The sequence below is a fragment of the Bubalus kerabau genome, chromosome 2 (genome assembly GCF_029407905.1).
Source record: "Bubalus kerabau isolate K-KA32 ecotype Philippines breed swamp buffalo chromosome 2, PCC_UOA_SB_1v2, whole genome shotgun sequence".
NCBI classification, from domain to species: domain Eukaryota; kingdom Metazoa; phylum Chordata; class Mammalia; order Artiodactyla; family Bovidae; genus Bubalus; species Bubalus kerabau.
In genome coordinates, this window is record NC_073625.1 from 142,113,118 (window position 1) to 142,136,134 (window position 23,017).

At 40.2% G+C, this 23,017-nt stretch overlaps 1 protein-coding gene across 6 annotated transcripts in view; it reads left to right on the forward strand.

Moving 5' to 3' along the window:
• PLD1 (phospholipase D1) overlaps positions 1 to 23,017 on the forward strand; it is a 227,832-nt gene that overhangs the window by 171,866 nt on the left and 32,949 nt on the right. For all 6 annotated transcript variants that reach the window (XM_055569071.1, XM_055569072.1, XM_055569069.1 and 3 more), the window contains 2 exons: positions 13,842 to 13,955; positions 17,503 to 17,552. In XM_055569071.1, the coding sequence (XP_055425046.1) occupies positions 13,842 to 13,955; positions 17,503 to 17,552 (164 nt within the window). The remainder of the gene's footprint in view (positions 1 to 13,841; positions 13,956 to 17,502; positions 17,553 to 23,017) is intronic.

A 23,017-nucleotide genomic window follows, 5' to 3' on the forward strand; every position in this document is an offset into this window, starting at 1 on the left:
CTATGACTGATTTCAGCTCTGTATAGGAACAGCAAAATACAGAAAATCACTGGTTGTGGTTTCATCATTCAGTCGTGTCTGACTGTTTGCAACCCCATGCACGGTAGCCCACCAGGTCCCTCTGTCCACGGGATCTCCCAGGCAGGAAACCTGGAGTGGATTGCTATTCCCTTTTCCAGGGGATCTTCCTGACCCAGGGATGGAACCCAGGTCTCCTGCATTGCAGGCAGATTCTTTACTGAGTAAGCCACCAGAGAAGCCCAAGAAAATCATTACATTTTATTGTTTCAATTCATTGAACGTATACAGTGGAGAATGTTAAGTACGTATACATTTGGAGCTTAAACCATTTTTTTACTTCCAGTGCCATGTAGTACTTTAATATCTTCTTTCACATATAAATATGTGGGGCTTTTTAGACCTAAGAACAATTTACAATGGCAACTACCAGCATTTTTAAAATATTCATTTATTTATTTATGGCTGTGCTGGGTCTTCGTTGCTATATGGACTTTTCTGTAGTTGCGGCGAGTGGGGGCTGCTCTCTAGTTGCAGCGCATGGGCTTCCCGTTGCTTGTCTTGTTGTAGCACAAAGTCTCATTAGCTGTGGGTCCCAGGCTCTACAGCACAGGCTTAATAGTACCGGTGCAAGGGCTTAGTTGCTTCAGGGTCTATGGGATCTTTCTGGATCAGAGATTGAGTCCGTGTCTCCTACATTGGCAGGCAGATTCTTTACCACTGAGCCACCAGGGAAGCTCACAGCATTTTATATAATTCACAATTTCTATCTACAGACTCTTATTGAATTTTCACAACTTCTCTTGAAAGTAAATCATATAGTTTTGTTGTTGTTATTATTGTTGCTGTACATTTTTATTTTTTTCTGTTTGATGCCTTTATTAGCATTTAATACTTTTTCATTTTTTTAGTGATTGGTCTGGGGATTGCAATATGTATCTTTTTCTTTGCCCCATTTTTAAAGTTAAAACAGATGAAAGAGGTGATGTGCCTTGTCTGGGACACTAAGAGCAGAAGGCAAAAACAGCTTTGATGCCAGGTGTTTGGACTTCAGACCAAGTGCATCCCATAGCAGCTTGGCAGCTTGGCTCCGTGCCCACTCATGTCCAACTCTACAATTCCGTGGACTGTAGCCCACTAGGCTCCTCTGTCCGTGGGACTTACCAGGCAAGAATACTGGAGTGGGTTGCCATTTCCTACTCCAGGGGATCTTCCCAATCTGGGGATCCAAAAGGCATCTCTTGCTTCTCCAGCACTGGCAGGCAGATTCTTTACCACTGTGCCACCTGTGTCTCCCATTCATTGACAGGATTCCAGGCCACTTCAGGGTGGCTCCACATTGAGGCCAGCAGTTTGGGCCTTTATAATCTTGTCCTCCCCTTGACCAGTCATTGGATGTAGGCTGACTCCGGGAAATGGGTATGACCTTGAGTGAGGCAGGCTCCTTTGGCCTCTGGAGGTCAGTTCCTGAGAAGGACCACCCTGCATGAGTGGTGAGGGGCAGCAGCCAGCGCTCTCAGCAGCTGAGGGAATGGCTGTCTTGAGCCCACAGTGAGGGCCTCTGGGCAGTGCGGCGCAAGACTCACCCATGCTGCAGGACCTGTTCCACGCATCATAATCACCATTTCACAAAAACACAGAGGGCTTGGCTCCACTCCAGCCTTACTGGATCAGAATTTCCTGAAGGGGAACCCAGGCACTTTTATTTTATAAATGTTTACAAGTAATTCCAGGGCACAGCCAAGATGATGTAGTACTCATCTAGAACAGCATGCATGCTAAGTTGGTTCAGTTGTGTTCAACTCTTTGCAACCCTATGTAGCCTTCCAGGCTCCTCTGTCCATGGATTCTCCAGGTAAGAATACTGGGGTGAGTTGCCATGCCCTCCTCCAGGGGATCTTCACGTCTCAGGGATTGGACCTGTGTCTCTAAAGTCTCCTGCATTGTCAAGCAGGCTCTTTACCACCAGCGCCACCTGGGAAGCCCCTAGAACAGGATAGATGGCTATAAATATTAATGACAGTCTGTGTTTTTACAGATGACCTTTATTCTTTGCCTTCTCAAATGCTTTTATTAAGAAAGTCACCATAAGACTGTTTCTGAGATAACTTAAAAACAGTCTGTTTACAGTTAAACATACACACACACAGAGATTCCTTGCATCCTTTTCAGTCTCCCAGTTTTAGGGAACAATTTTATGTTTACAAAACTGCATTATATTTCTGTCAACTCTTGCATTTTATTGATGCAGGAGTGTCCTCTTGGTCTCTAACACACATTGAACAAAAAAGAAAAATAATTTTTTCATGAAATTGAAATAAGTCACAAAAATACATTTAGTTGACAAATGAGCTCATTGGGCTGAGCAGTGAATCACGAATTCTGGAGCTGTGATCAGCTAATCAGAGTAGGATGAATCTCAGCTTCGTTCATCCCAGTTAATAGTTCCCTATAGTATATGGTTTAATAAGTATCTGTAAGATTTATTTTTAACTGTTCGGAACCTGAAAGGATATTTTTCCTTAGCATATTAATTTATCTTCTGAAATTTGCACTTCTTCTAAAATTATAGCACTTTTTAGAGCTGGAAAGAACTTTAAGATATATTCTGATGGAACATTTCCCAGTGACCCTGGGATCCATGGTTAGAGAGCCTGGCAAGGTAGCATCTGTTGCAGATTTTATCTCATGCCTGGGAGTTCACAGAGCACATTAAAGATGGGCCATTTCAAGCTCATTCTGTAGAAACTGGGAAACGAAATCATCAAATTTCAAATTCGCTGTGTGTCATTTCACATTGATCTCACAACAGTCCCACTTGCTTCGACAGTCACTGCAAAGTGGCATGTGTATCACTCATTCAGACTTCCAGTGGGCACACACACGTATCCCGGAATCATATTTCACATTTCCCCCCTTGTCTGTGTCTCCACATTATTGTTCATTTCCTGTGTTAATTCCAAATTATAAAATATTTATTTATGGAATAATTTCAAACCTGTGAGCTTGTATTCTTAGGAAAAAGGTAAAAGGAGGCTGCAGACAGCCTCCTTCTCACTGAGAGCCATCATGGGCCATCCCCAAGCTTACCCCTCTCTCTTCCTTCCACTCTTCTCAGTCTCAGAACTGCCCTGCCAGGGTCACATGCCTAGCAACAAGTATAATTTTGGCTGTTGGAAAAAGAATAGAATTCAGCACAAAGCAGATGGAGGGAAACAGCAATCAGTATTCGGCCAGCCTGACCGAGGAACACAGGCTGTCTTCCAGAGCCCTCCCACCTTAGAGAGATCGGAGTCTTTAAATTGCTAACTTTTCTACCAGCGCTGGCAGCCCCACACCAGTTCCTATAATGAGTTCTCTGACCTCCTTACTTTTTCCTGGTTCCTTCTCAGCATCCATAATTCTTTACAGAACCAGGCCAAGCCTCCATGTTCTGATTCATAACCTAGAGCCTCAGAATATTGTTCACCAGTGCTGAACCAAAAATAGCTGTGGGGATCTCTGCAGAAAACAAAAGGTCTGCTCTAAAAACCAAAACTGTCCTGGGGGTGCGACCAGCTCTCAACCAGCTAGAAGTCTGTCTTTGACAGCTCAAATAGGACTAGAGATCAGGGAGAAGAAATCATAATCCACAGCCTAACACTGACTCTTTGTACCATGTACCAATAAGCCAAAAGACAGAGTATAACCGATTGAGCCAACTAGAAAACGTAAAACCACGTGTGCCACACATGGATGGTTTCTGAGGATGAAGCCATTTTTGCTTATGGAACCTTCACATGCATGGTTTTGCTGCCCTGGTAAAAAATTTGTAAGTGAAACAGTGCATTTTGCACCGTTATCACTGCGAGGTTGACACATGCAGTGAAATAGGAAGTTGATTTAAATGCGTCTGTATTTTGATATTAAACTGCATTGGAAAATACAGTTTTGAAAATTTCTCAAACTCTTCATGCTTCCTACAACTATAGAATAGTGCCAGATGATGCTTACAGTTTGGCCATGAGTGATGGTATGAGGAACCTCCTCTGGAGAGTCTGAAAGTAATTGGGAGCCGGATGTCTGGAGATCTGGGTTCTTCCCAGCTCTGTTGTCTACAGGCATATGACCTTTCGAATCTATCACTTCTGCCTTTCTGGGCACTCCATTTTTTTCACCAACAAGGAGAATAATAATATCTGCTTTACCTAACCCATATGAATAGATGTGAAAGCAATTTGAAAACTGTCAAGGACCAGCTCATGTAAGAAATTACTATGTTATTTCCAGGATATTCATCATCTGGAAGTGAGCTAGCTCACACTAAAGTCGAGCAGGGATAAAGAATCACAATTCTCAAATCAACTATTTATTGTTGTTGTTGTTCAGTCACTAAAGTTGTGTCCAGCTCTTTGCAGTCCCATGGACTGCAGCACACCAGGCTTCCCTGTCCTTCACTATCTCCCAGAGTTTGCTCAAACTCATGTCCATTGAGTCGATGATGCCATCCAGTCATCTCATCCTCTGTTGTCCCTTATCCTCCTTTCTTCAATCTTTCCCAGCCTTGGGGTCTTTTCCAATGAGTCAGCTCTCTACTTTAGGGGGCCAAAGTACTGGAGCTTCAACTTCAGCATCCTTCCAGTGAATACTCAAGGTTGATTTCCTTTAGGGTGACTGGTTCAACTATTTAGAAACTAATACTATTAATATCTATCAATTATTTAGAAAGTAATATTTATGCTAGAAACAAGTTTTTTCTTAAAGGGGTGTTGAATGTGCCCCATTTTAAATTATTAGATGACTATTGCTGGACAAGGACAACTTACATTGGTTCCCTATGACTGGTGTATCTTCATTTTGTGACAAGTAGAGGCAGATGATTGAAACTCTTTCTAGAGGTGTCCTGCCAGAAATCTACAGCTGACTCCTCATAGGAATCAATTTTTGGATTCCTTATTATTGACTGGATTACACCTTCCTCCCAAATATAAAATAAAATGTATTCCGAAACATAATGTAAGTTCAGTTTTGCTTTAACTTTAGGCATTTGAAGGTGTACAAGCTTTCTAATTGAAATCACTGGTTGTTGATTGATTAATAATGTTATCAAATCACTTTTGAGTCATTCCAACCCAACATGCTTTTTATGCATTCCTTTATTTAATTCTTTCATCAGTTCTCACATGAAATGACTGCAAATGATTTCCATTCTGTAGATGAGGCAGCTGAGGCCAAGAGTGATTATGGTAACTTGCCTACATCATACAGCTGTTGATGAGTGTAACCCGGGCTCAGATCATGTCTTTAGACTTCAACTTGTGCTCTTTACCTTGTACCATTGTAGCTTGACTACAAAGCTTTGCTCATTCCAAGGGAAGAGGAAATGTTCTCAGTTCTCCCAGAAATCTAGGAGAGATATTTTACCTTAATTTTTTTTTTAATCAGATGAACATTTTCTTTCATTTTTTCAAAGTAATTGCTTGATAGATAAAAATTTCTTAGGTTTAAAGAAAAATCTACATCCTATTATTACCATATCCTATAATTTGCATACCAAGCTGAAAGAACACGTTGGGTATGTTTCAGAATCACTGTCTTAAAGAAATTTAAGCTGCAGTTACAATAAAAAAAAGAAGAAAAATATGAAATTTAAGTATGCCCATGGCTGGTTTCACATTTTACCTTGTGGGATAACCTCCAAATTGTTTAAAATTCCTGGAGAAGAGGTTACATTAAGGCAGAGATGACAGAATGTGGCAGGAGAAGTTTGGGTTTAGATCATTTAGTTGCTCTTATTTGATTCCAAAAATTAGATAAATGGTTTCTCAGCAAAAAGATTAATACCAGGCAGAGGCCAGCAATCATTTTGAGTCTAAGCACATGCCTTGGCAGAGAGAGGAAAGAAAGGAAAGATTCTTTTTTTTAAAATGAGAATGAAAAGAACTGGGCTGTAGTGAAGTTTCACAAGAGATTTTTCCAAGTCTTATTTGAGACGTCTTATTTGCACTGAGGGACATGCCTGCCGAAGGTTATCAAGCCTAGACTGAAGTCTAAGTTACACATGCTGGACTAACCCTGAACATTCTTACATTTAAGTTTGCCATTTTGGGGGCTTCCTTGGTGGCTCGATGGTAAAAAAAAAAAAAAAAAAAAAAAACAAAACCTGTCTGCCAATGCAGGGGACACAGTTTCAATCCCTGGTCTGGGAAAACCCCACATATCATGGAGCAGCTAAGTCCACGCACCACACCTACTGAGCCCACGTGCCTAGAGCCTGTGCTCCACAGCAGAAGCCCACGCAGAGCATCTACAGAGTAACCCCTGCTCTCTGCAATTAGAGAAAGCTCACCCACAAGCAGCAACGAACACCCAGCACAGCCATAAATAACAAATAAAAATAAATAAATTATTTTTTAAAAGCTTGCCATTTTCAAAAAACAACCAGTGAAAAAAATGATGTGTGTGTGCACACACAGTATGCAATGTCCTATCTATAAAAGTCTCACATATAATATGCAAAGTCGTGCTAAATAGAACCAGCATTTCTAGTGGACTAGCAATAATTTTCACCAACTCCTTCATTTGCAGATGAAAGAACTTGAAGTCCAGAAAGGTTTACTGCATTTGAAAAGATTTGCCAAACACAAAATAAAATGGGCCATGTCCCAAACCACAGAGAAGCTACAGACCAACTCTCCCATAACTGATACCACTGTAGAGTACAATTCTCCCCATAAAGAAACACGAAGCCCCAACCACAATTATTATTTCTGGCAACATTCACTGCTGCAAAATCTACAACAATGAGAGGATTTATACCAGCTCTTGATGTTTATGACAATGAAATATGATCTGTAAATCTCAAATTCTCAAAAAGTAAAGTGTCTCATCACAGGAGAAGCACAATGAGCTCCTCTGAGGCTGTCTTATAGATCCTGAGACCCTACTCTGAGCAGAAGACCCCTCTTCTGACTGCACCATGCTGAGGGGGAGGGGAAGGAGGAGGGGATTCTACCTGAGAGAAGAGCAAGGAGGGAAGCCTGAGGAAAGCCACTGCTTGAATTAGGGCTCTGTTTTTAAAGGGACAGAGAGCATTTCAGCAATCACAAAAATTAAAAATATTAGAGATCCCACATTCTCACCACCTTGACAATTTGCTTTATATTTTCCTATTTTCTTTTTGGTCCATATTCATATATAGACATACTTTCTGAATTGTAATTTATTTCCTTTTCCCAAAACTCAGTTGGAGTTCTGTCTCAAGTTTTACTTCTATACAATAGAAGGAAAATTAGTTTAGTTACTTCCTGATAAATGTGACCAAATTCAATGATTTGTGGTTATCTCTGCTTCATATTCAGTCCATCAGGATGCTCCCTGGTCTTTCCTCCTCTCCCACATCCTTGGTATAGACTCTCGGGGCCCTGGGTCTTTGGGAAAGGGCTCCTAGCGCTCAGTATGGATCTGGCTCAAGCCTGTTCTGGCATCTGTTTATGTAGCCTGGGGGCCTCAGCCTTCTCCTTTCAAACCTGCCTTTCTGTCCTTTCTCTTCTATTGCTTCCACATCCTGTAGGCTGATAATCATTTCTGGGTGTTCCCTGGAAGCAAGGCTCAGATCCTCGTGGCTCCATATCCTGTTTGAGAGCGAATAGGGCCTGTCCTGTTCTCCCTGGAATTCTACTTGAGGACAAAGGACAGGGTCCCTGCCCTGAGTCTCATTCATTTCTTTATTTTACTTTCATTTTTTTGGAGTATAGTTGCATTACAATGCTGTGTTAGTTTCTACTGTACAACACAGTGAACCAGCTATACATATACATATATCCCCCCTTTTAGGGATTTCCTTCCCGTTTAGGTCACCACATAGCATTGAGTAGAGTTCCCCGTGCTATACAGTAAGTTCTAGTTATCTATTTTCTACATGGTACCAGCACTAGTGGTAAAGAACCCGCCTGTCCGTGCAGGAGATCTGAGACATGTGGGTTTGATCCCTGGGTCGGGGAGATCCCCTGGAGGAGGGCGTGGCAACCCACTCCAATATTCTTGCCTGGAGAATCCCTGGATAGAGGAGCCTGGAGGGCTACAGTCCGTTGGGTCACAAAGAGTCAGACATGCCTGAAGGGACTCAGCCTGCCTGCATAGTATCAATACTGTATATATGTCAGTCTTAATCTCCCAATTCATCCTGTTGCCTTTACCCCTTGGTGTCCATGCATTTGTTCTCTAGGTCTGTGCCTCTACTTTCTGCTTTGTAAAAATGACTACACCATTTTTTGCAGATTCCACATATATGCATTAATATTCAGTATTTGTTTTTCTCTTTCTGACTTACTTCACTCTATATGACAGTCCCTAGGTCCGTCTCTACAAAGGACCCAATTTCATTCCTTTTAGTGGCTGAGTAATATTCTATTGTATATATGTACCACATTTTCTTTATCACTCTTATTTCTTTAAACTCCTGCTTCAACTCAAAGGATCTCTACCCAGTTCCTTAAATCTAAGAAGCTGATATCTTTGTGCCCTTACTCCTCTGTGAGAGCATCATCCTAGAGCAAGGCCTCCTTCATATCTCCAGTTGCTGAGGGGGGAAGTAAACACATTTAAGGAGAAAAATTTAATAGTTAATAGTACCAGTCTGCCACATCTGTGATTGTCTTGTGATTGCAGCTTTGCATTAGGGCCATTTTAGCACTGTAGCCTACCAGAAGTACTTTGCTAGGAAGCGATCACAGTGGTCGTTCTGTGGCTGTAAGAAGTTATATCCATGAGTGGCTATAACATAATTTAGTTAATCATCTCCCCATTATTGGACATTTATTTCCAATTTCTAGCTATCGTACATAACACTGCTGTGAGAGTTAGTGGATTTTGAAAGAAAAATTTATTTTAACAAAAGGCCTGAGAATGCAATTTTATAAAATTGTTCTGAACTAAAGTGGATAAAGTGATCACCTGCATGATGACCTGGTGCCCACTAGCTCTTCTTTTGCATTTAAAATCATAAATAATTCTGCACAGTAGGGGCTCAGGTTCTTGCCCTACACCAACTGCTGTCATTTCACCACCTCAGCGTTGTCAGGATGTTTCAGAAGAGGTTAGAAATCTTAGCAGCCAGGAACCATTGTTTTCTAGGGACTGGATCAAGAAGGGAGACTGGACATGCTAGCACATAAAATTTTCTCATCATTGACTTAAACTTAGCAACAATTTTATAGTTTAAAATTCCAGAGCCCTTTGTTTTTTTATGGCAGTGAAAATCTAAGTCATTTCTGCTAATTTCCTGAACACAATTTAAAAATTTCATCATTAAGGAAATTAAAAAACTGCTACATTGAAAAAAGAAAAAAAAAAGCAAAGAACTAACAGAGTCCCAAGAACAAGAAAATGTGAGTAGTCTGATTTCTACAAACTGACTCTTCAAGAATGTTTTGTCCAAAGATAGAAGATTTTTATAGGACATTTCTAAATGTCTACATTTTGAAGTCATCTTTGCTTTTAAAAAAAAGACAAAGATACAAGGGAACTATCTTTTACACACAGAATAACAAATACTTGGTATTCAAGACCAAAAATATTACTTCTGAGATTTTTCTAACCAATGTGAAAAACAACTTATGTGCGTCAGCACACATAGCAAAATAGGTATTTTGGAATTTTGGAGTAGCAAAAAATTTGAAATGATTCGTGAACATGAAGTCGCTCAGTCGCATCCGACTCTTTGCGACCCCATGGACTGTAGCCTACCAGGCTCCTCTGTCAATGGGATTTTCCAGGCAACAGTACTGGAGTGGATTGCCATTTCCTTCTCCAAGGGATCTTCCCAACCCAGGGATCGAACCCGGGTCTGCCGCATTGTAGACAGACGCTTTACCATCTGAGCCACCAGGGAAGTCCGTAATGATTCAGTGCCCACCAAAAGAGAACTGGTTTAAATATTATGGCATGGATTTGGAATACTGTCATTTTGTTTTTAAAAATGGGCATCTCTCTAAGTGCAAATATCAAAGAGTTTCCAGGATACATTGATAAATTAGTTTTTTAAAAATTCAGAAACGTGTTTACAGTGATTCTGACATTTGTGTAGAAGGAAAGAATGCATATATATGTTTATAAGTTCATAGACTATTTCTGAAAGAACATAAAAAGTAATATGAATTGCCCTTAGGGAGGGGAAATGAAGGCTAGAGACAAAGGAGTGAAAAAGAAGTTTTTTCATTGTATAATCTTCCACTTCTGAAGACTTGTTCTGTGAGCATATGTTATCCATTCAAAAATGTAATTTATTTGGTGATTCCTCAAAAAGCTAAACATAGAATAACTATGTGACTCGGTAACACCATTCCTGGGTATATAAAATAAATGAAAACAGGGACTCAAATATTATATGCCCATATTCCCTGCTGAGCACTGAAGAATTGATACTTTCAAATTGCAATGCTGGAGAAGACTCTCAAGAGTCCCTTGGACAGCAAGGAGATCAAACTAGTTAATCCTAAAGAAAATCAATCCTGAATGTTCCCTGGAAGGACTGATGCTTAAGCTGAAGCTTCAATACTTTGGCCACTTGATGTGAAAAGCTGACTCATTGATAAAGACCCAGATGCTGAGAAAGACCAAGGGCAGGAGAAGTGGGTGACAGAGGATGAGGTGGTTGTATGGCAACATCGACACAATGGACAGGAGTTAGAGCAAACTCTGGGAGATAGTGAAGGACAGGGAAGCCTGACATACTGCAGTTCACAAGGTTGCAGAGTCCGGCACAACTTAGCAACTGAACAACAATAACAAATCCACTGCAGCATTATTCAGGATAGCCAAAAGCGGGAAATATCACAAGTGCCCACCTACAGATGACAAGATAAACCAAATGTGGTCTCTACATGTAACAGAATATTATTCAGCCATAAGAAGGAAGGAAATTCTGACTCATGCTACATCATGGATGAATCTTGAAAGATATGCTAAGTGAAATAAAATCAGCCACAAAAGGTCAAATACTGTTTGATTCCACTTAGCTGAAATATCTAGACCAGGCAAATTTCTAGAGACAGAAAGTAGATTAGACATTGTCAAAGGCTGCAGGGAGGGGAAATGGGAAGTTATTGCAAAATCATCAGAGTTTCTATTTGGGCTCATGAAAAACTTTTGCAAGTAGAGATCATGATGGTTGCACAAGATCTGAAAGTAACTGATAACGCTGAATGGTACGCTTCAAATTGGTTAACATGGTAAATTTTATGTTACATATATTTTACCACTGGCTTCCCTGGTGGCTCAGACAGTAAAGAATCCGCCTGCAGTGCAGGAGACATGGGTTCAATCCCTGGGTTGGTAAGATCCCCTGGAGAAGGAAATGACAACCCACTCCAGTATTCTTGCCTGGAAAATTCCATGGACAGAGGAGTCTGGTAGGCTAGAGTCCATGGGGTCCCAAAGAGTCGGACACGACTGATTGACTAATACTTATGTTTTACCACAATAAAAAAAATTCAACTAAGATGTAATCTAATGTAAAGAAAAATATCCTGTTGAACCTCTTGTCTATCAGAGGTATTCCAGAAGCAAACATTCTTCCAACCAGACCCCATCCTCTCAAAGCAAATAGTACCAGGTGCATGCTTTGTGCAAAGGTTCTCTGTTGGGCACTGCCCAAAATAGAAACCTAAGTGGACATACGTCCTGTGTTTCAAAAGGGCTTATCACATATCCTAGCCAGCAGATGTACCTGTCACTGTTGTGTAAAGCAAAGAAGGTGCTGAGTAGGCATGCCAGCCACGTGCAGCAGGAATGTGGAGGCAGAAGCAAGTCAGTTCTGACTGGCATATTCAGGATGGCCTGGCGCGAAGAGCCGGTCGTCAGTCCTGCAAGATGAAGAGGGTTCCTGCGAGGAGAAGGACGTCCAGGCTCGGGGGCAGACAAGTTAGGTTGGCTAACCTGCTTTAGTGTGGGTGTATCTCTGAACAGAGGGCAGTGGTGTCCCGTCACTGGATGTGGGTCTGGGAGGATCAGACTAAAGGTGATTCTGTAAAGACAGTTGAGACCATGTGCATGCATGCTCAGCCCCACCAGGTTTCTCTGTCCATGAAATTTCCCAGGCCAGAATACTAGAGTGGGTTGCCCTTTCCTTCTCCAAAGACGTCTGTAACTGGCTGTGATTAATGATAAACACCATTGCACTCAGACCAGCTTGTTGAGGCCAGATGGTGTCAATTTTCAAGTGTAAAATTCATTTGGACTTTTAAATACCGTGGCTCAGACGGTAAAGCGTGTGCCTACAGTGCAGGAGACCCGGGTTCGATCCCTGGGTCGGGAAGATCCTCAGGAGAAGGAAATGGCAACCCACCCCAGTACTCTTGCCTGGAAAATCTCATGGATGAAGGAGCGTGGTAGGCTACAGTCCATGGGGTCGCAGAGTCGGACACAACTGAACGACTTCACTTGGTGGGACAGTAGCTTAGGTATTCTTTCTGTTCTTCCCATTTCCTAGCTTAATATCTAGGAATCTGAGCTTCTTACCCTTATCTGACAGAGAACTTTTAACACTTTATATATTTTTAAAAAAAATTTTCCAACTCAAACTGTGTTTGCCATCTAGTGATTAATTCATGCCATTACAGTACCCTAGTTCAGATTTCCTTATTTCTAAGCTCTGCCTCAAAGGCCTCCAGACTGTCCTGTTGGCTGTGGCTTCTGCCTCGAGCCACACTTTCCCTAGTCTTCATATGGTAAGCTGACCTCAGTAATGAAGTCTGACCCCTCTGAGAGTAGTAATAATATTCACCCAAAAGAAATATGTAGCAGTTTTGTTTTTTTTTTTTAAAGAAAAATGTAGCAGTTTAAAAGAAAATGCACTTTAGGAATTATGTATTATGAAAAATTTAGGTAGATTCCAATTTGAAAATTAACCCGCAGCAGCATCTTTGTGAGAATGTAGACCTCTCAGATAAATGGGTGAGATTCTGACCACAGTGGATACCATGGCCACCTCCAGACTTGCCCTTCTTCCTGTGTGTCTTCCAGAGATAAGGACATTAACAGTCTAGCCTCCAAAGAGGCAGTATCTATTTGAACATAATTCTCCAAATTTCCAACGTTCTGAACACAGATCAAAGTAAGGACCCACACTTTCTTCTTCTAAACATTTGTTACATCCTTGAGTTAGCAAAAGCAGCTCAAAGGCTTTTCTTTCAAAGGCTGTTGTTAATCAGTTGGGAGAGTGAGCCAAGACATATTTTGTACATGCAGGAGATTTAAAACTCAACGTCAGTTACTTAAAATTCTTGACGGACCCACGGTAATATTTTACATTTGAAGCAGAGTTTTCAGGGGTGAATCAGAGCTTCTGAACGATGATTTCTGCACTAGAAAATATCCTGGGTCCAATATCTTGTCTTTCCCCTGAGGTTTAGGCTGTGGGAATTCATTTACTCAGTGATTGCTAACTGAATGCCTGCTGTCCACAGGAAACGGTTAGGATAATATCTTTTCAAATATCTTTGTTGTAACCTCTCTAACTTCCATGGGATCCATGCAAGGCCTTCTTACAAGGAATTTTGTCCTAGAAAGGATTGTGCTGTAGAGAGATAGTGGATACAGTTCCCACTTTACTGCCAAGCGCAGCTTATTTTTCAGGTTGTTACGAATGGTTAGCCTGATCACCACTTCTGGCTTCCAGTCTAGCAACATGCCCTTCTCTGCCAAAGCCTGGAACGTGATAGAGGGTATTGTGGGAAGCCATTCGCTCAGTCTCCAAAACCATGTGAACTGCTTGGCTGTCAATTTTAACTGTTACTGTGTCTTTTTTCCCTTGTGATGAAACTCTCTACGTCTGATTTTTGCAGGGGAAGCCAGAGATACCGGGTGTATGTTGTGATACCACTTCTGCCAGGTTTTGAAGGAGACATTTCAACCGGTGGAGGAAATGCTCTACAGGCAATAATGCACTTCAACTACAGGTGCCAAAGTTCTGAAATCCTCTGTTTTAAGCTTTCAGTCAGTCATGCATGTAAACTGGCCGGAGGCATGGAAATGTTTTTCCACATCTATTCAGTGGAGTGTTGAACAGATGGACATATTTCTTTGTTTTGCATTTGAATCTTGGTCTGTTCACTAGTTGATAAAACTCAAATAGAGCCTAAAATCTTACATGGTAGGCCTAGGACACTTGGTAAGTATAAAAGAACTAAAATATTAGTCTCTCTCTTATACTAATTGCCTATCACATATGTGTGTGTGTGTATATAGAGAGAGAGAGAAAAAGAGAGAGTGCTTATCTCCATTTATGAGATATATACACACAATATATATACAAATATAAAATTACTAATATTTTAGTTATTTGTTGTTGCTATTTGTTGTTTTAGTTGCTAAGTTGTGTTTGACTCTTTTGCAACCCCATGAACTGTAGCCTGCCAGGTTCCTCTGTCCATGGGATTTCCCAGGCAAGAATACTAGAGTAGGTTGCCATTTCCTGCTCCGGGTGATCTTCCCGACCCAGGGATCAAACCCATATGTCCTGCACTGGCAGGTGGATTGTTTACCACAGAGCCACCAGGGATTTAGTACATATTAATATATATTATAAATGGAGATAAGAACTTTATATAGATATAAAGTTCTTTATACATAATTAATTTTAAAGATAATTTTAAAATTATCTTCAAGCCATAAATAGTTATTGAGCTTTCCATATTCCTTGTAGTAAGTAGATAAAAGAAAAAAATTAAATGCTTACAGTGACATGATTTGCACATGATGGTTTATGAGTATTTTAGGCAGCAATCCTTCAACAAGGTTGGTAATAAGAGTCTCTGCCTGTAAGTGAAGCATGAAGGTTCTTTCCTGTCTCCTGGAATTTTAATTCTGTTTTCCCTACCGTCTCATTGTTAGAATTTTAGGGGGAATGCTAAGTCCTGTTCTCAATATTCTGAAAAGCAGAGTGTCCATATTCACTCAAAAAGGCCCACGAGGCTTCAGGTTTGGCCGGGAGATGATGATGAAAGGACTGAGAGGTCCTAGCTGGTGGGCGGTATAGAGAGGTGGTGCAGAAAGTGATGGAAACCAACCCCCCACCCCCCTCCCGCCTGGCATTCTTTTTGGGTCACTTAGCTGAGAAGAGTGACCTAGTAACAAGTAAATGCAACAGCCCTGGCATAAATCCAGCTCCCAGTTACAAACCCTGTGACATGAGACACAAAAGTGCCCTGCTCAGGATTGTATGTCAGAGCAAGGACTAGCCCTTGGATATTTTCTAATATCCCATTTTTTAGAACCATTTGTAGTTTCCCACCTTTCTAAGCAAATTCTTCTGTGAGGAAGGGGCAAATAAGGTCTTGTCTGAAACCCCCAGTGTGTGAAGCAGATAAGGATTCAGGGCCTTGGTCAGATTGGAGGTGGGGGCTTAGATGTGCTCTGGCTTGTGTCCTCCTCCCTAGAGGCACCCCTTTCATGATCTAAGGCCTTCCAGTGGTTTGAGTGTACCATTGTGGTGGAAATCTTTATTTTAATCCTCTTGTTTCTTTCTGACTTTTCAAGCACGTGTCTTTCTGTCTGCCAGGGTTTCAAGTAAAGATGTTTGGTTTCTTCTGGGGTAATTTTGCCCGGTGACAGTATGAGAAAACTTTCCCTGTGCTTTGGTCTATACACTTGAAGATTTGCCCACTTCTCATATTATCTGATTTATAACATGACAAACAAAGCTTTTGAAGTATTTAAGGCACCGACATAATGTTTAATTTGGTTTTATCCACTTCATTTGCCATGCTAATATTATTTTTGGAATTGTAATTACTTTCTATGACTGTTTTATTGGGTTTGAACCAGCTGAATGAAATAACATGTTTGGCTTTTGTTCAGCAACCGAAACTATATCCTTTTATTATGCAAAAACATCTCTATTTGCTGGCATCATCTTTCATAATATCAGCATTTCCTAGGCGTAAGTGTAGTTTTAATTACTTTCATAGAGCAAGCAGATGGAGCACAGAATTTTTTGTTTTGTCAGTGTAATTCATCGTCTATTATCAGGGTCTTGAGAAACAAAACCATTAGTAGACTCAGTTATTCGAGACTATACTTTCACTTTTCAGCGGTTTTCTAGCTTTACGGAGAGGGCTCAGGTACAGTAGTTTCTTTAATTTCAAAGGAACTAATGCTACCTTTTCAAAGAGGGAAAATTCATTCATAATCCATCTTTTTAAAATAACATCTCTTTCTGGGCTTCCCTGGTGGCTCAGAGGTAAAGAATCTGCCTGCCAATGCAGGAGACTCAGGTTCGATTCCTGGGGTGGGAAGACCCCCCTAGGGAAGGGAATGTCTACCCACTCCAGTATTCTTGCCTGGAAAATTCCAGAGGAGCCTGGTGGGCTACAGTCCATGGTGTCGCAAAGAGTTGAACACCACTGAGTGACTAACACTTTCACTTTCTGAAATCTAATATCAATTTTGTAACTTTTCCATTTATCCACCTCAAAACAACTTGTCCCATCAGTAACAGAAGTGACACTCATATTTTTTTCCTTACTTTTAAAAAGTCTATGTAGCATCTTCTCATAAAAGCACTTGCTCTGTTTTTACTTGGATTCAGTTCAGTTCAGTTCAGTCACTCAGTCGTGTCCGACTCTTTCCGACCCCATGAATCGCAGCACGCCAGGCCTCCCTGTCCATCACCAACTCCCGGAGTTCACTGAGACTCACGTCCATCGAGTCAGTGATGCCATCCAGCCATCTCATCCTCTGTCGTCCCCTTCTCCCTCTGCCCCCAATCCCTCCCAGCATCAGAGTCTTTTCCAATGAGTCAACTGTTCACATGAGGTGGCCAGAGTACTGGAGTTTCAGCTTTAACTTCAGTCCTTCCAATGAACAGCCAGGACTGGTCTCCTTTAGGATGGACTGGTTGGATCTCCTTGCAGTCCCAAGGGACTCTCAAGAGTCTTCTCCAACACCACAGTTCAAAAGCATCAATTCTTCAGCGCTCAGCTTTCTTCACAGTCCAACTCTCACATCCGTACATGACCACTGGAAAAACCATAGCCTTGACTAGAGGGACCTTTGTTGGCAAAGTAATATCTCTGCTTTTTAATATGCTCTCTAGGTTGGTCATAACTTTCCTTCCAAGGAGTAAGTGTCTTTTAATTTCATGGCTGCAATCACCATCTGCAGTGATTTTGGAACCCCCAAAAATAAAGTCAGCCACTGTTTCCGCTGTTTCCCCATCTATTTCCCATGAAGTGATGGGACCAGATGCCATGATCTTAGTTTTCTGAATGTTGAGCTTTAAGCCACCTTTTTCACTCTCCTCTTTCACTTTCATCAAGAGGCTTTTTAGTTCCTCTTCACTTTCTGCCATAAGCGTGGTGTTATCTGCATATCTGAAGTTATTGATATTTCTCCCGGAAATCTTGATTCCAGCTTGTGCTTTTTCCAGCCTAGCATTTCTCATTGCAATTGGGATTGATTCCTTTGAAATCTCTTTAATTGTTTCTTTCCTTTATGTGTTTTCAGAACCATGTGCAGAGGAGAAAATTCCATCCTTGGACAATTAAAAGCAGAGAGTGAGTAACTGCTTTTCTTTTCCTGCATGGTTGTTTCTTGGGACATATTAGTAATTATTAGTGTTTTTACAGTGTGGTTATAGAACTCTTCACAAAAGATAGCCCACAAAATGCTTAGCAGAAATAAATTACTTATTTTCACTAAATTGTCTAAACAGTTGTTCAAACTAAGCCATCACAGCATGAGATGCATAGGTGGTAAAAATGAGAGCATTTTTATAAATTTTTAAAAACTTTTTACACTTTTTATTTTTTGGGCCATTCCCTGCAGCCTTTGGGTTCTTAGCTCCCTAACCAGGGGTAGAATGCAAACCCCCTGTGTTGGAAAGCTGAGTCTTAACCACTGGATGGCCAAGGAAGTCCCTATTTTTACAGTTTTTATAATTTATTTGTATTTACTTATAGTAATTGTTTTTATAAGAAGTGGGATTTGTAAGGCACCTCAAAAGACCCCACGTGTATGCCTATGGCTGATTCACACTGATGCATAGCAAAAACCAAGACAATATTGTAATTATACTACAATTAAAAATTAAATATAAATTTAAAAAAATGACTTCATATGTATCTTCTCCTGTGATCCCTCACCACAGTCTAGAAAGTAAACAGGAAGGGGTCATCCCTGCTTTACGGATGAGGACTTGGTCAACAAGTACGTATGTGGCCTCCTGCGTGCATGCGTGCTAAGTCGCTTCTTTGCAACCCTATGGACTGTAGCCCACCAGGCTCCTCTGTTCATGGGATTCTCCAGACAAGAATTCTGGAATGGGTATCTATTTCCTTCTCCAGGGAGTCTTCCTGACCCAGGGATTGAACCCAGGTCTCCTGTATTGCAGGCAGATTCTTTACATCTGAGCCACCAGGGAAGCCCCATAGCATAGTAGCTGCTGCTGCTGCTGCTAAGTCACTTCAGTCGTGTCCGACTCTGTGTGACCCCATAGACGGCAGCCCACCAGGCTCCCCCGTCCCTGGGATTCTCCAGGCAAGAACACTGGAGTGGGTTGCCATTTCCTTCTCCAATGCATGCAAGTGAAAAGTGAAAGACACCCCCAAATCCACTCCTAAATAAAAGCAACAAAAATACTTGCAAAAATTGTCAAAAATCAACTTCTGCAGAACTTGGGAAATTAGCCAAGGGCATGTAACAATTTGTTTATTCAAGAAGGACAGCAGAATCTTGGTAAAAGCAGTAAGCTTTTTAATTTGCCATGTGCCCATCCCCTTCTCCTCAGTCCCATGGCAGCCTTGAGAACCAACTCCCCATCACTGTGAAAGGAAACCCGTAGCCTGGCAGCTACTGGGAGAAGCTGAATAGGTTGAAAGCTCCCATCTTCCCACAATCCTCAGAAAATAGTCATAATTTGACCTGAAGGATAGTTTGAAAGACTTTAAAACAGCTAGTTTAACTATGTACAAAAAACTGAAGGAAATAAATCTAAGGAACTAAAGAGAAGTATAAAAACAATCACTCTCCAAATAGAGACCATAAAAACTGAATTTTTTTTAATAATAATCAAATATAAGTTGAAATAAAATGTACATTAGAGAATTCAGTAGCATACTGGAGTAGGCAGATAAATCAACAAACTTAAAGATAAGTCTATTGAGATTACCCAGTCTGAGGAGCAGAAAAAAAAAGAATGCAGAAAAATGAATGTGGCATTTAGAATAGCCCAGACAACCTCTGTTGTTGTTCAGTCAAAGTCGTGCTGACTGTTTGTGACCCCATGGATTGTAGCACACCAGGCTTCCCTGTCTTTCACCATCTCCTGGAGCTTGCTCAAACTCATGTCCATCAAGTCAGTAATGCCATCCAACCATGTCATCCTCTGTCACCCCCTTCTCCTCCTGCCCCCAATCTTTCCCAGCATCAGAGTCTTATCCAATGAATCAGCTTTTCTTGAAAAAGAACAAATTGGAGGACTCACACTCTCAATTTTAGAACTTACTATAAAACTACAGTAATAAAACCAGTGTGATACTGATATAAAGATAGACATATAGGTCATAGGAATAGAACTGAGAATATAGAAATAAACTCTTATGACTATGGTCACTTGAATTTCAAAAAGGGTTTCAGGATAATTGTATGTCCTGAAATGGTGTTTGAACAACTGGATATTCACATACAAAGGGATGAAGTTGGGCCTTACACCATATACAAAAAAAATAAGTCAAAATGGATCAGAACCTAAAATGTAAAAACTCTTAGAAAAAAACATAGACAAAAATCATTCTGACATTGTATTAACATAGGTTTCTTGGCTTTACAATAAAAATAGATTAAGTTGGATTTCATCAGACACAAAAGCTTTTATGTTCCAATGGACACTATCAAGGAACTGGGATAAAAAAGACTGAAAAAATGTTTGCAAATCATATATCTGATAAGGGATTCATATCCTGAATACACAAAGAACATTTACAAGTCAACAATAAAGAGCTAATCCAATTAAAAATGGGCCAAGAATCTAAATAGACATTTCTTCAAAGAAGATATACAAATGGCCAATAAACATATGAAAAGATACTCAACATCATTAGTCATTAGAGAAATTCAAGTAAAAATCATAAGATACAACTTTATATCCACTAAGATGGCTATGATTTAAGACATAAAAAAGATAATGATGAGAATATGAAGATTTTAGAATCCTCATACATTGCTGTTGGGAATTTAAAATGGTGTGGACTCCTTGGAAAGCAGTTCGGTAGTTCCCTAAAAGTTAAACATAGAGCTAACATGCGCTCAGTTGCTCAGTCGTGGCCCACTCTTTGCGACCCCATAGACTGTAGGCCGCCAGGCTACTGAAATTTTCCAGGCAAGAATACTGGAGTGGATTGCCATTTCCTTCTGCAAGAGTTACCATATAACTGAGCAATTCTGCTCCATAGAATATACCCAAGAGAATTGAAAACATGTTCACACAAAAACAAAGGAAGGAAAATAAAACAACTAAAAGAAAACTACTACTCCTTTGTTGGAGAAGATTCCCAATGCCAGAAATGCCAGAAAATCCTAAATCTTGTTGCCAAATATCAGCAAATATAATGTATGGCTTTTATTTTCAGAGTAATTAAAATGCCTTAAAATTGGATAGTGGTGATGATGGTACAGCTTTGTGAATATACCTTTTTTAAAAAAGACACTGAATTGCATACTTTAAAGAGGCAAATTTTATGGCCGGTGGATTTTAAAATGATCTGGAAGCTGTAAAAATAATGAATTAAGCCTTTAGGACTATGTAATTTTAAACTTATCTATTTCTGTTTAGTATTCAGTGATTTTTCACAAATGGTCTCCTCAATCTAAAAATCTTGAGAAAAAACTTTGGACATAAGACATGTACATCACCAATAATAAATACTTTCAAAAGTTGTATCTAATTTTATCCAGGACATAAATTTACCAGGGGCTTCCCTGGTGGCTCAGTGGTAAAGAATCTGCCTGCAATGCAGAAAACGGAGGAGATGCGGATTTGATCCCTGGGTCAGGGAGGTCTCTTGGAGGAGGGCATGGCAACCCACTGCAGCATTCTTCCTGTGAAAACCCAATGGACAGAGAGAGGAGCCTGGAGGGCTACAGTTCACAGGGTCACAAAGTCATACGCGACTGAAGCAACTGAGTGCTCACGCACACAGATTTACCAGAGTATTACCCTATCTCTAGGGTAATGGTTTAAAATGAAGTTTATAGTGAATGAGTGAGGTTCTAAAAGATCTATTGATAAAAACAAAATCGGGGGACTTCTCCAGTGGTTAAGACTTTGTGCTTCCACTGCAGGGGTGAGGGTTGATCCCTGATCAGGGAATGAAGATCCCACATGCCATATGGTGTGGCAAAAAAAAAAAAAAAAAAGGCAAAAAAAAAAGCATGAAATTTGAGAGTAGATAAAAATGGATACATCTTTTAAAAAGAAATAAAATCAGGACAGTCATTTAGTAATGACAGTGGCTAGTAAAAATGCAAAGGTGAGGTTATAGAATAAAAAGTCAGAACAAGACTATTATTTAGTTTCTCAATCATAAAAATATCCTGAGCTTATTATGAAGCATTTCCTTTGACTCTGGACCCTTTCTCTTCCTTTGCCTATTCAGGAGAAAAATTGGATTTTAGCATAAGAAGTAATTTTAATGTTAAGCCCTCTTACAAAACGAGTTCCAAGTACCCTGGGAACAAGTCAAAATCAGGCATCTCTGTGGGGGAAATGCTCATACACTAAACATGGAAGAATAGATTAATTACATAATGCCCCTTTTTGAGGTACAGTGTTGTATTGTTGGCTTTGTTGTCATAAAAGTATAGTGGGTTTTAAATACATGAACTAGCTAATCTCTAATTGGATAGAGAACTGTAGTTTTCTCCTGTTTCAGTTCTTTAGAAATAACAAAACTGCTTCTATGAATATGTTAGAATTCCTGAAAAGAAAACCAGCTGTGATTAGTGTATAATTTTCTGATATGCTAATCTTCAGGGATTTAGTGTTTAACTTAAAGCATTTCTTTATCATTTTTATAATTGTGAATTATGGCATTTTAGCAGCTAATTTAGTATAATTTAACACAAGGTCTAGAGGTGTTCAATTAGGATTAGAAACGTAAATATAAGAAGTGCTTGTTTAAGCAGCAAATGCCTGTAACAACTCCAAGTCCTTTCACAAAATGTCCTTATAAACTTAGAATCTATTGTATCATATTTCTCATCTTTCAAGCTATATCTGCACCAACATTCACAATAGATATGTCTTGGAGGCCTATATAAAACTCCAGATTCTCAAATACTCCATGACATGTACTTTGGAAGTCCCCATGATTATTTTCTGCCTATTGCTCTTTATTAATACCTGTCATGCTCCTGGCTTTCTCATGTTTTATTCAGAAGACACTGTTTCAGTATATTCTCACACCACAAGTTAACATCACCAAGTTTGTTACTCTGTAGAGTCAGTTTCCTTCACAGAATAGTGTACACTCAACTGTACTTTGCAGGTTCCCCAGCCCACATTCAACCAACCGCAGATTGAAAATATTTGAGGGAAAAAAACCTAGAAAGTTCCAAAAGGCAAATCTTGAATTTGCCACAGGCAGGCAACTATTCACATAACACTTACATTGTATTAAGTATTGTAAATAATCTAGAGATGATTTAAGGTGTACAAAAGGATGTGTGTACATCACGTGGAAATGGTATACGACTTTATATTAACATAAAGGACTAGAGTAGGGCAGATTTTTTCATCCTTGGGGATCCTGGAACCAGTACCCTGTGGATACTGAGGGGTGACTGTACTGGCTGAAGTAATTTCTCAGTTTGCTTTTTCTTCTCACAAGAGTGGGCGGTGGATCTGTTCACCTCTTTTGACAGGACACAACATATCTACTTTCTAGCTTGGAACCCTTATCTTCATTTTGGTCCCTGTGACTGGTACTCACCCTGAGCTTTCTTTTTAAAGACATTTTTCATA